Source organism: Anabrus simplex, chromosome 3 (genome assembly GCF_040414725.1).
Source record: "Anabrus simplex isolate iqAnaSimp1 chromosome 3, ASM4041472v1, whole genome shotgun sequence".
In the NCBI taxonomy this organism is placed as follows: domain Eukaryota; kingdom Metazoa; phylum Arthropoda; class Insecta; order Orthoptera; family Tettigoniidae; genus Anabrus; species Anabrus simplex.
The window spans coordinates 486,644,244-486,657,412 of record NC_090267.1 but is presented as its reverse complement, the minus strand read 5'-3'; the positions used below and the strand labels follow the sequence as shown (position 1 = coordinate 486,657,412).

The window sequence follows — 13,169 nt, the reverse complement described above, 5'->3', positions numbered from 1 at the left end:
TTCAATTTAAACAAGCAAACAAGATCGGGTTCAGGCCCGACAAATTACAGTGAATCCTCGTAACTAAACAGGGGAATTAGTCGTCAATATAATTAAGTTGATTGGTTAAAATTTTAGCAATTACAGGTTAATTAATTATGAGCTGACGTTATAACATCTGACATACAAACGGTCAACGATCTAAAAATTGACGAATAAGCCTCTAACGACAAAATTAATTGACGATAAATTATTTGACGACTAAATTATCTGACGACTAAATTTATTTGACCCATCGTATTTTAATGGTTGACTACTCCGGATAAGAACCGTAAATCCAATATGATTGCCCGTAGGCCGTGTTGTAACACAACGTCTCTGTGATGAACCGGTAGGACTAATACATTCGTGAAATAGCTAATACAAATATTTACAGTCCGTCCAAATTGCGGATACAAACATATAAAGACACTATGGCATAAGGGGGTTCCCTAATTAACTTATGTACTACACAGCTTCGACCGTGGGGTCGCGGGCTCACCAAATCAGTCCAGGCAGAACTGGAAATCAATGAAATCAGCTGACGAGCTGACATGCACCAAAATTTACACAACAAGACATAAATCACATAAACAATGCAGAAGATCACACCTGTGGAAAGAACTACATACAAATACATATATATACACACTAATGATGATATCTGGGGAGTCGAACTCGTATGCAGACGGCGTCAGATTTTGCGTCTTCACAGACACAAAGTTGTCAATATTCTCGGCTCTGTAACAATCAGCTGTTGAGGAAAAACAAATACTGAGCTGTCGAGGGAAGGCACCCTCAGGGCGACTTTCACTTTCACACAGTAGGGGAGACATATTCTCTGCCAGTGGTTCACTTGACTAACGGTACTGCAAGTGGTCAGGTTTTGGCCTGCTACACAAATATTCTCGAGGCAAAACAAGTGAAGAAAAGCCTTCTCTACTTCTTAGCCGATGCATTCTTTACATTTTTCTGCTGGCTAACTTAGCACTCACGTATTAAGGCTCCCTCAATTTCCAAAGGCATATCTCGCCTTAACACATATATTAGGCCTCATTTCAAGCCTCAAGCATGTCAAGCCTCTCCTCTCAATTATCTTGGGTTCGTCCCCAAGTGTTACCCCTGACTTGCCTTCCCGCAATTTTAAAAGAAACTAACTATCTCAACGTAGGACAGCCTCGCACAACAATTTCCGAGACAGCTGAAATAATATTAATATAGCATGCAGAGAATTACCTGACTAACTTTATGCTACTAATTACGTGAATTACCCAACGGTGTTGGCGGATGGCCTTTGTTCATATCAATGATTCTCTTCCCCAAATAACTACAGCAAACGTGGAATAACATAAAACACACAAGCAAAAAAAATGAACACAAACAGACTAAGTAATTCCTAATGCGTGACCCTCTACCCTTTTAACTAAAATAAATATGTACAAGTGGCATAGGTGAAGAGCATGCACACCCCCTTCGCCAAATATTTACCGTTACATGAAACAAACCAGACTACAGCTGTAATAGCTGTTATTTAACAAGACTAACTAGTAGCTAATTTCCCTAACCTGAATGTACTTTCCCTACTAGTATATCATGCCATTTAACATTGGATTCTGGTACTTATCTTTCGTAGTCAGTCGTCATTCACCCCGGATTCCACAGCCACATGTCTAGGCTGTTTAGCTGCTCATAATTCCGGTGCTACACAATGGTTGGCAGGTCCGGACGTTGATACCACGTTCCTCCATGATTCTCTCCTGGGTTTCTGCAGAATACAAGTAGTTTAATACCAACTTCTTCACCGCTTAACGTGTACACTATACACGATGCCGATCCTGATGTTAGGCTGTAATTGGCTCAGCCTACACATAAATATTAGTCCGAAGTATGTGTCATCAGTTTAAGGGTTCAAACCCAATCGACATAAGTTTATGTAGCGGCTAAATGTACGAGACGCACACGACACATGTAACCCGCTCAAAAAACCGTTGTGAGATACCGGTCACAGTTCGGGTGTTCATCAATCTCACGTGCAACACTCGAGCTTTAATTAATTTGAATTTCTAAGTAAAATCTTCGCGGGACCAACTCGTGGTCTATGGACACGGCGAATTATAACTTAGGACATTAAACTGTCCTGTAACTGTCTTGCTCGAGATGAAAATAAAGTAAACTATACACACGCACAAGTGTATAACGGTCCTTTGTTAATACAAAGAAAGTCTCCCGATCGCGGACAGCGTGTTACTCGCACCACCAAGTTCAGAAGAATGAGGACGCTTATCCCGCTAGGGCTCCTTAAGTAAACACCTACCCCTTTGTATCACGAGGCGCACCCACGGCTAACGGTAGCTGGGTGACGGTTGACCGGCTTTCTCCTTGTCAACGACTTCTCGTTCAAATGAAATTATTAAATAGAGACTCGAAATGACATTATTAGGATCCAAGAGTGAATGATAGTTATGACTGCAGGTGATATTTAGTTTGGAACTGTGGAATCCTAGCTTAATGGGGAAATGACCGCTGACGATCTCGAGATGCATTACTGCGAGTTCGAAGTTGTTCATCCTGGCATCTTGTTGTAGAGCTCTCTTCGTTTGAATCTAGCCACTCCCACACAAAATTCAGTAAAGTTTGAAAGTTTGAACATGGGTAGCGTGCATAGTAACCATGGCAACGACTCGCTTCGAATTCAAACTGGAGAGCTACCCTCTGGAAAATTCCATTCCATACCGCGCCCAGCTTGCTTATAACGGAACTTCAGAGTTCGTACCCTGCTTCTTGTATGCGAATAATTGATGCGTTGCTAAGATTACCGTATTACGTATATTGAGGCATTCAGGGAATGGCTCAATACGGGCTTGGGTCAAGAAGATTATAAAAGAAAAAACCAGTCCACTGTAGTAGATCCAATGGAAGAAGTACTGAGGACAGGAAAAAAAGAAAAAAAAACATTTTAAGGTGATAACACTCTAATCAAAGGTGCTCATCCTGGATCCATTTCAGCACGAAAGGCCTGCACTAGATGCGGGCACCACACAAAGCCTTTCTTCATAACGGTGAGGCACACAATGGCTGACAATCTCTGGCTGACTGCAATCACTTAGCTGAATGAAAGTGCCGTGCTCTCATTGGCCAGAACAAATCAGAAGTTTGTCTCGCTACAGACTAGTGGCAGCACCGGACGAGAACAGGAGCTCAGCGCCTAGAGACAAAGTAAATTTATAAACAAAATGTGACAGCAAGTCACAGAGAAGGTAATAGAAGAAGAATAACAGGAAATCAATTCCCATGTGACACGAATTTTCAAGGCGGAATACCATATCAAAAATTTTAAATGGAGGGGTGATAGAATAAACTCGTCTTTTCCAATGAATCTGAGTGTCTCATGATGTGTCCAAAATATAACTGCTGTAATCTTGTAATGAATGCCCCAAGAGACAGATCTGGTTTGACCTTTTGAATGACCCACGCATTTGTCTTCATAGCTGTCCAGGGGATGCGTAATATCCTTCTCCACCACTAGAGCCTAAATTCATCAATATGCTTTCTATTTCACTTCCTTGTGGTCCAGCTTTCTCAGCCATTTGTAGCAAGGGGAAAGACTAATGCCTTGACCATTCTGACTTTAGTGCGCAAAGGTCCATCCGAACATTTGAAGATCTTACCCAGGCCTTCGAGTACCGTTCTTCGAAGGGCAAGTCTTCGGCAAATTTGAGCTACTTGTACTGATGATTCATCCCAACAAACAGAAACTATTCATTCACCTCTTTGATTAACTCATTATTTATCAAAATGTTTGAAAGTAAACCTGTTGTGATGATTTTGGTCTTGTTACCTAGTTGTAACTCCTCTTAAAACAATAATCACCACCACTACCACCTTAAATATTGGAGTAAGGTTTATTATAGTATTTAACAGCCATTGTAATACTTCTCAACAGATGGATTGGCCATCACTCGGGCATGGCTACTAACACATCTCAATGCTGCCCAAGCCTCCGGTACCGTGGAACTGCAATCCCTAGATGATCAGTCTTACATTAATAAACTCACTGAGCAGATCCTGGCTGAAGCATATCTTGAACTGTTGGAGTGGAAGTCTGGTCGACCTTTCCCAGAGGTAATACACTGTACTCTAAAATTATATTTTGGCCAATTCTTTTCTATACCAGAATCGTGTTACTTCTGCCAGTTTTATTCACCTGTAAAATGTTTCAGTGTCATAAGCATCCTCCTTGATGTTGACCTCTTATTTCTTAATCACTTCACTGCAACCTCTTCCTATCATAATCCCAGCAACCTCCAATCAGTATACCTTAAAAACTTTCCCCTATAGACACTTTCACACCTGTAATCTCAAGAGAGAAATATATATTTTTTGGGCTCTTATGATTTTGTTAAATAGTAAAAAATATGTATCTTCTTCTTTTCTTTTTTGTATACTGGTATGACTAGCCTTCAGATGGTTACTGTTGATATTTTTGATTATGATAAGTGGTATTTACTCCTTTATTAACTTGTATGATCTCATTTTTTAAATATTTAAAATAGGATGCTGAAAAGATCCATCTTGCCAGTATGGTAATCAGTCTTATTTATTTGTTAATGCGTACATATTTTGAGAAAAACAAACATTCTCTTTCTCTGTTTCGAACTTAGACTTTGACTGATGAAATAATTTTTTTTCTGAGTTTTTTTAAAAATGAGATTCTGATGATTGTGCACTCAAGTATAAAATGTGAACTATATTTCAAATTATATACTTATGTTTTGTACGAAGTAATGAAAGGTACCCTTTACACTTGCATGAAAAGAGAAGTTACATATTATAATTAAATTCTTGATATAGTAAGAAATGCACAAGTTATAGTTGCACTTAATTACTTGATGCAGCAGGTGCTTAAAAGTATGCTTGCTACCATATTCTATCAAAAATCTCCAGTTCTAGCCCTTGAAGCAACTCAATGTTGTAAACATCCTAGGGATATGAGCTACAAATTTTAGGTAAATAAATTATAATAAAGTATGATAATATATTGTTTATTTATTCCTCAAAATTGCAATAATCATAGTTTTCTGTTCGATTGGATTAGCAGTTTACCTTTTTCTACCACTACTAGTGCTGATGTGAGTCAATGCATTGTTTCACTTAAGCCCTTATAACTACATTCGGAGTGGACATTTTTCAGAAAATCAAAAAACGTGAGAGGGTATTGAAGCAAGGAATATTGATGAATATTGTTTTAAGAGGAAGTACAACTAGGCAGCCATCCTCTATATAACACTAATTAGAGAGAAAAAATGGGACTCGACACTTCGAAAAATGAAGGTATGGACAAAGAAAGGGAAGGGCCACGAAAAGCGTGTAAATGAAATACTCCCTAGGCCTTGATACCTAATACTGTCGGGGTCGGAAAAGAACAAGAGTAGACCAAGGGAGGTGGGATAGGATAAATGAAATTAGGAGCCGGGCACAAGTAAGTGGAAGTAATGGCAGAACTCGGCTAAGGGCCCCGTGGTCCCCAACCCCCACTCCCAAGTTAAGACCCCTGGGACCCCTGTTAGTCGCCTCTTATGACAGACAGGGGATACCGTGGGTGTTATTCTACCGCTTCCACCCGCACGGGAGCCAAGAAATACATTACAGAAAAATTATGTAAATAAGTTAATTTGGCTAGGATTTGAATCATAAAGAAACAAGCAATTTTAGGCTATTTTCCGGAACTGCATTATGCCAGAAGAAAATTTTTAGGTTGATGGAGCTATCCAAGACACAATTTGAAATCCTCAAATTTTGGTACAGTTGAGAAAATTGCTTGATTTGACCCCTACTTTGCTAAGAAATGTTTTCAACATTAAAATCCTCTACTTTCCAATTTACCAATTTCAGAAACTTACACTACAGTGGATCACTGCTACCTTGCCTGGGATCTCCACAAATATTTTAGTTGAAGAAGCCCAGGATATTTTCAGTTAAACACTTCTTTTCATTCAGGTCAACTGTGAACTACTTTAATTCGATTTCAGTTACTTCATTGCTTTGATATGCATCCTGTACTACCACATTCTTTTGACTCTGCATTCTCCTCCTTTCTTCCATCCATGGTATTTGAGTTGGGGATCTAAGTTTTTCTTGGAAACTTTTTTGTGTTCTTGATTCTAAATTGCAGACTTCCGTTCCTTGTATTCCTACTTCTTCTAGGTCCTTTTTCACCTCCTGATACCAGCATGCCATATATTTTCTGTTTTCAAAGAACACAATTTTATAGAAGTATTTAGTTTTCATCCATGAACTTCAGACAATATTTACATAAAATATGCACGCTCAGGAGAAGAGCTCAGTACACGCACTCTGAGAAGAATGCCAATCAGATAGCAACTCTTGCATGGCTGGAGTTAAACTTCTCTTTCTCGAATTTTAAAACATGGGCTGTTACAGTCCAGTATTCATAACAAAGAACAAACCTGATAAAATGGCTGTGCGCTTGGCTCCTATTGGATATTGGATGATAGATTAACCCTTGCAGGTCACATGGTCACTCATAGTTACAATGTCACTATTTATTAACCTCTTCAGTGGCACGCCTGATAAATTTTCCGGCTATGTGCGCTTCCCTATAAAGTGGCTACCCAAGAAATTCTCGCTTAGCTGCAGTGTTAATTTTCCTATCACCCAATATTTTGTCGGGTCTGGTAATCTCATTAGAAAATGTTGTCCGCCTCTGTAGCGTAATGGTTAGTGTTATTAACTGCCATCCTCGGAGACCCGGGTTCGATTCCCGGTACTGCCAGAAATTTAAGAATGGCAGGAGGGCTGCTATGTGGTTGAAATGGTACATGCAGCTCACCTCCATTGGGGGTGTGTCTGAAAAGAGCTGCACCACCTCGGGATGAGGACACGAGTTTACTTTATTGGAAAACGTTTTTGAACATTCTTAAAAGATGGCAGGAAGGTTTACAGCTGTATTCATGAGGACTAAAATAGGCCTTATCTTCTGTTCTTTACTTACGAGGCACGTTTTTAAAGTAATTACTGTTTTGATATAGAAAAAAAAACTATTGCAATTTCATAAACTTTTTTTTTTTTTTTTTTTTTTTTTTTTTTTTTTTTTTTTTTTTTTTTTACATGTAAGCCTGTACCTTGATCTACTTCTCATCGTAAATTCCAGGCATATTAAGGCACTTGTCATATCGTGAAGCCAGTTTGTGAATTCCATCCGCATAGTAATCTGCTGCCTGATGTGCCAGCCACTGCCACGTGGTCCTTTTTAGGTCACTGTCGTCGAGGTGTTGACTTCCTAAATGCTTTTTCAGGCGCAGGAACAAGTGGTAGTCACTAGACACTAGGTCACGGCTATATGTTGGATGATCAAATTGTCCCCAGGCATTTGAAGCACTGAGGTTTTGGGTTCGATTAGCCATGCGAGGTGATATAGATGTTGATTCCCATAGGGAATGGTCCAATAGCGGACCATTTATATTGGTATTAGCCATGCGAGGTCGCACATTGTCATGAAGCAAAAGAATCCCCCTTGTGAGCATTACAAGCTGTTTGTTTGGGATTGCATGAGCACAACTTTCGATAATCTAACCATCCTGATACAGTTTCATAAAGAACACTCCTTGAAATTTCAGGCAATTCATAACTTAATGACGAAATCTTAAAGCATCTGTTTTCTCGAACCTTTGCATCAACTTTTTGCCCCAAGTCTTTTGTATTGACAGACGGTCGCCCACTATGCTTCTCGTTGTGACATTTTGTGACCTTTTATAAATGCTCTAACCCATTTTCTTACCATTCCTTTGCTCATAGTGTGTTTTCCATCCACTTTCACTCCTTTTCCATTTAAAAATAGAATCACAGTGTGTACTTCACACTCGGCGGAACAGTTAATTGTCAGAGGCATTTTCAATACGCACAAACAAATGTAAATACGGGGGAATGCTTCCGTAATGGTGTTTGTGGCTAACCTACAGATGTACATAATGAGCGTGCATGCTCTGAACAACAATTGAAGAGCGGCAGTGGCCACATTTAAAAACGGTCCTTACTTTAAAAACATGCTTCGTACCGTCTCTGACTAGCTGACTAGGTAAACAGAAATGTGGAGCGCAAAAGGGAAGAGATGTTTGTCTAAAGACAAATTAAGAGACTACGTCGAAGATGAATCTCTTAAGTTATATTCATGTTTCTGATAATAGTGATAATGATTCAAATAATTCTTTGGCAGATGAACTTATCAGTATTTCTAGTGAAAGTGAAGAAGATATTACCTCAGAAACAACGGTGATGGTATAAGATTTAGAACATATATTCGTGTAGAAAAAAATGTAAGACTGGAAATACTTCATGATCTAATATAATTCCACTTGCAGCATATCCTGGTGCAAGGGTTGGATTATCACCAGAGGTGACCACGATGAAGTTTGGAAGTGATCAGAACCAATTCTTATGCTAAAATATGGTTTGAAAAACTTGTAAGTAAATCTCCATATTCAAGGGCACAGTTTTGGAAAGAAACCAACTTTTGTGAACTTTGGCAGTTTATAGCATTATTTTTATTGATGGAAATAATTCAAAAGCTGGAGATAAAAATGTATTGGTCACAGGATAGTATTCTCCAAACATCAATAAAATACCAAAAGAAAGGTGTATAAATGCCTATTATAAAAACATTTGTGTTACCTCAACTACAGTGGTAACACCAAATAAGGCACAAACAGAGTTAAAAGGGGAAGGTAAGAGTACAATACATAATATAAGAAAACACTACACACTCGGAACAGTAGCTGGCATTACGCGGATCTTCAACAAAACATGTACGTAAATATCAGTAGGGCCAACTAGTGAACAACAAACCGGGAAGATGAAAAGGGCTGGGAACCTACCAAAGGCATGGACATGGCTTAGATAGCGGATTCCAAAATAAATGGCCGTGATCCTTAGATTTGAAGAATATTATTTACCAAATAATTTTACAAATACATTTCACATACAATTCCAAGTTACGAGCTATAAGTTCAGTGATATACATAGCTTATTTCGTAGCAGAGTAAATGCAAATTTCAAATCAACTATACATCTATTTACCAATGCAGTTGTACAATGCAATATACAGAGATGTGAAAAAGGTTATCCAAAACTTAGCGTACCTAAAGTGATACAGAACTACCAGAGGCAGACCCCAAGGGAAATAATATTAAAATACAGTACACATATTTTAGTGAAACAAGAAATGGGAATGCCTCGGAAACGAACAGGTAAGTCCAGCTGAAAAACCTAAGGCGTCATAAGTAACTAATTTGGTGAATCTAGGCGAGGTTAGGGCAGACTCCTGTATGAAAAGCAAATCGGAACATTACGGAAATTTTAGCAGGACGGAATTCAAGAGTGCTTACCCGAGGAGAGTGCCATCCCGGAAACTGGGGGACGTCAACCAGATAGGCTGCTCGCAGACAGAATGACCAAGACCGTCAGAATTCAGGATACAGAATTAATTCAAACACTGCCTCGCTCACTATATATAGAAAATTCCAGCCTTGGAGGCAGCCAATCAGCGTGCACGAGTTCCCTATCGCTACCTAGACTCACCAATCACAACCTTACTTTCGATCGCGAACTTTGACTAACATTCTAGAATACGCCTGATCGCGAAAGTCGTATTTTTCCAGAATAGACAGAACACACTTTCTAGAACACATACCAACAAAGTAACACACCCTGTACAAAAGTTATGTAACTTTCTGGATCTTTCCAGGAACTATAGACAGAATTCTACTATTTACAAATGCCTATGTTACAACATTATACAGTACAGGTTAGGTCAATAAAAATAAAACATCATATCATATTTTACAAACAAAGTCTTAAAAAAAATTACATTCCACTCGCATTACATAGTTCACTTGTAACATCTTCCTCCCCCCGAAAGTCGAGCCCTGCTCGACCAATAATATAACCTCACTGGGGAGCAAGCGATAGAACGTTTTCCCACAGTACCGATAGTAAAGGTACATTGCTTTAACACACCTGTTTTCTTGAAGTTTGTCATAACCAACAACACAAACTGTCACATAATTTTCAAAAATAATATAGATCCACCTCTTGAATAAATATAACAAAATCCACATGGATTGTCACATTGCACTTCAAAATGCCTTCTTTCACAGATGATTAGACAATTTGTAGTTTGTCCACCAAATCATGTACACCATACTTTCTTCTAAATGTTAGAAATATCAAAACTTCTCACTTGTTGCTAACACTTTTGCACTACTTTCCCACAACAGTCACAGCACAGCTAGGCCACAGGTTCTTGCTGATGATGCGGCTGCTGACACGGCCGTTTGCCGCCAGCCTTCATTCAATGTCAGTCCAAACCCGACACCTAGGTGAGATGCAGTTCAGTGGTCTCTTGCACCAAATAAGCAGGGGTGAGACACCGTCCAGTCCGCCTGCCACCAATAGGGTGTTCCCCGCAGGATAGTGGTTCCGGATGGTGACGCCCAAGGCACACAGTGTGCCTCCCAATTTGGCACTTCAGGTTCCTGCCCGAAGAAGTTGGTCACTGCAGCCGCTGTAACACACACAAACCGCAGCAGACAGGGAAATACTTTGCGGTAAAAGTATGCTGCTGGGCTCAAGATCTCGTGTAGAGTCACCCGATGGGTGGCTTAATGACTATGCAGGAGGGATTCTCCCTCGCACACCAGGGATATTAGGGCACTTGCCCCGGGGTAAGCACTGCTATCTACAATGCACGTGACAAGATTATAGTGGGGGTTAAAAGAAACCTGGCAGTAAGGGGAAGAAAATTCCAAGTAGTGACCCTAAACTAAAACTTACCTAACTTATAATACTAAATCTCTTACACTAGAGGATACCTAAAGTATTCACTTACACAGTTACTTAAAACTAACTTACGATAAAACCTATTATTATCTTATAACTAAAACCTTATAAATAACCTTACAATAAAATTATTTTATAACTAAATTCTTACAAATAACTTACAACTAAATCTATAAGGTCACCAACAATGGTATTTACCCTTCCTTACCAGACTTAAGGTACCTTGATCTGGGAGAGATGTACTCTGCTGATCATTTTCCTTTCGGGATCGCTCACCAATAATGTCACCGGGGTGAGGAACTTTAAGATGGTGCAGGGACCTCGAAACCTGGGGGCCAACTTACTGATAACATGGTCCGCAGCACTACTGACGGGATGTGTTCTAATAAACACCTGGTCACCCACAGAGAGATCGTGCGGTCTTCGCCCGTGGTTGTAATTACGCTGGACCTTAGCGTAATAAACCTTCAAGTTCTTTCGTGCACGGTGCCAATTAGCTCGGATCTTTTCTGGGCTGGCATCGTCGGGCAGAAGATCATTAATTGAGCATAGGTTAGATAGAGGAGAATTTGGAGTAAAAGCCAACATTAACGAAGCAGGGGTTTACTTGTGGCTTTCATGGACAGCAGTGTTAAATGCAAATGACAACCAATTCAGTGAGGAATCCCACTTGGAGTGGTCTGAGGAGTGATAAGCAATGAGGGCAGATCGCAGGTTACGATTCACTCTCTCAGCATAATTGGGCTTCGGATGTTCACTTGTAACAATTTGAATAAATTGTAAAGTAAATTTTTAATAATCATTCAAGATTAAATGAATGTGTCAGCATCATTTCCCGTTAATAACTGCCACTATATTTATTTAGCATATGATGCATACAAGACAGTTAGAAATATATTTTCAAAATACTCAAGCATTAGGGCCCTATTTTTCTCTTTGCATTTGAAAGGTTTGTAATCCATGCGATTGCTTCAGGGGTAGCTGAGTAGTTTTCATGAAAGGAACCGGAGTGCGAGTGTAGAAGGCACTCCAGCATGATGTGATCAATGGTCTCCATTTCAAAACCACAGTCGCATCGATTAGTGTCACACCAAATTCTGTTCAGTCTTGTCCAGACTGTCTGAGGCTGATTGAAACCAGCTAGTCTTTGTGGTAGAGTCACGGATTTGAATGAGGCCACGAGGTGATGAGTTTAACCATTCATCTCTCCAGGCATTTCGGAGGTTGGATTGCGTGGATGTAGGATCCATAGCCGTTTTGCATGCTGGTTTTTGGGATTTCAGCCTGGTTGTATAAAGCCGTTTGATGTCATGATGAATAGGAAGAGTATCATTCTTCTTAATCCCACACCACAGGCACGCAAGGGCTTGTTGTCTCGGAGGCGCCAACTATTACGATTCAATCGTAATAATCACAAATTTCCCATCATAATTACGCCTTTACGAATCACACACCACAAATTACAATTTTTTATTGATTTTTAAATCTAAGTGTATGAAGTGTTCAAAAGGATACACAAGGCAGCTTGAATTCTCAGAATATTATTTCCGGATTTCTCAGTAATAATTTATACCACTTTCCTGTTCGTCGTTTAAGAATATTTCGAGTTTTCACGCGATGAACACAGTGTGTGCTTCCAGTACCGGAAATATAGGCATCTGTGAAGTGGTAAGTTTATATCTTGTGGAGTTGTTCTCTTTGTTCGTCACATCATCATGCAAGTATGCAAGTTCTTTTGTCTTTGTTTTGGCGGTAAAGTGGTGACAAACTTAGTTTAATTGTGAATACTGTGTGCGTGACTGTTGAAGAAGTATTTATTGCGATTTTGGTTGCTAAATTTACATATATTTCTCTTCTAGGATATATGCTAATCGTGTGTTGCGAAATGCAAAAAGTTTGAAATAATGAAGCGTTTTCTTGTGCAGGAAAATATGTGTGATTACGTTACCGTGACTAGTGACGCTAGTACTAAACCAAATATAGTTGAAAAATTTAGGGAGGTATACTTGAAAGAATGGCCCTGTTTACTGCGTTCCTCAAAATCTCATTCACACGTGTTTTGTAGTGTGTGTAGCTGCGATTTTTCGGATGCGCATGACGAGGAAGAACAAGACTGAATTTCATGCTAATATGAACTCCGAACTGTTAAGTGCTCTGTTAGTGCAGATGATGCACATGATATGAAAAGAAAAAGCATGTCACCAGTGTACGTTTACCAAACTGGAACTACAAGCTTTCAATGATATGTAAGTTAGTAAGATCACGAAAAGAAAAAAGAAATTCCATGTCCCCCCACC

General features: G+C 39.5%; 1 protein-coding gene across 3 annotated transcripts in view; it reads left to right on the top strand.

The window, feature by feature from the left end:
- LOC136866549 (T-complex protein 11-like protein 1) overlaps nt 1-13,169 on the top strand; it is a 286,302-nt gene that overhangs the window by 184,660 nt on the left and 88,473 nt on the right. For all 3 annotated transcript variants that reach the window (XM_067143620.2, XM_067143622.2, XM_067143619.2), the window contains exon 8: nt 3,962-4,140. In XM_067143620.2, coding sequence (XP_066999721.1) covers nt 3,962-4,140 — 179 coding nt within the window. The remainder of the gene's footprint in view (nt 1-3,961; nt 4,141-13,169) is intronic.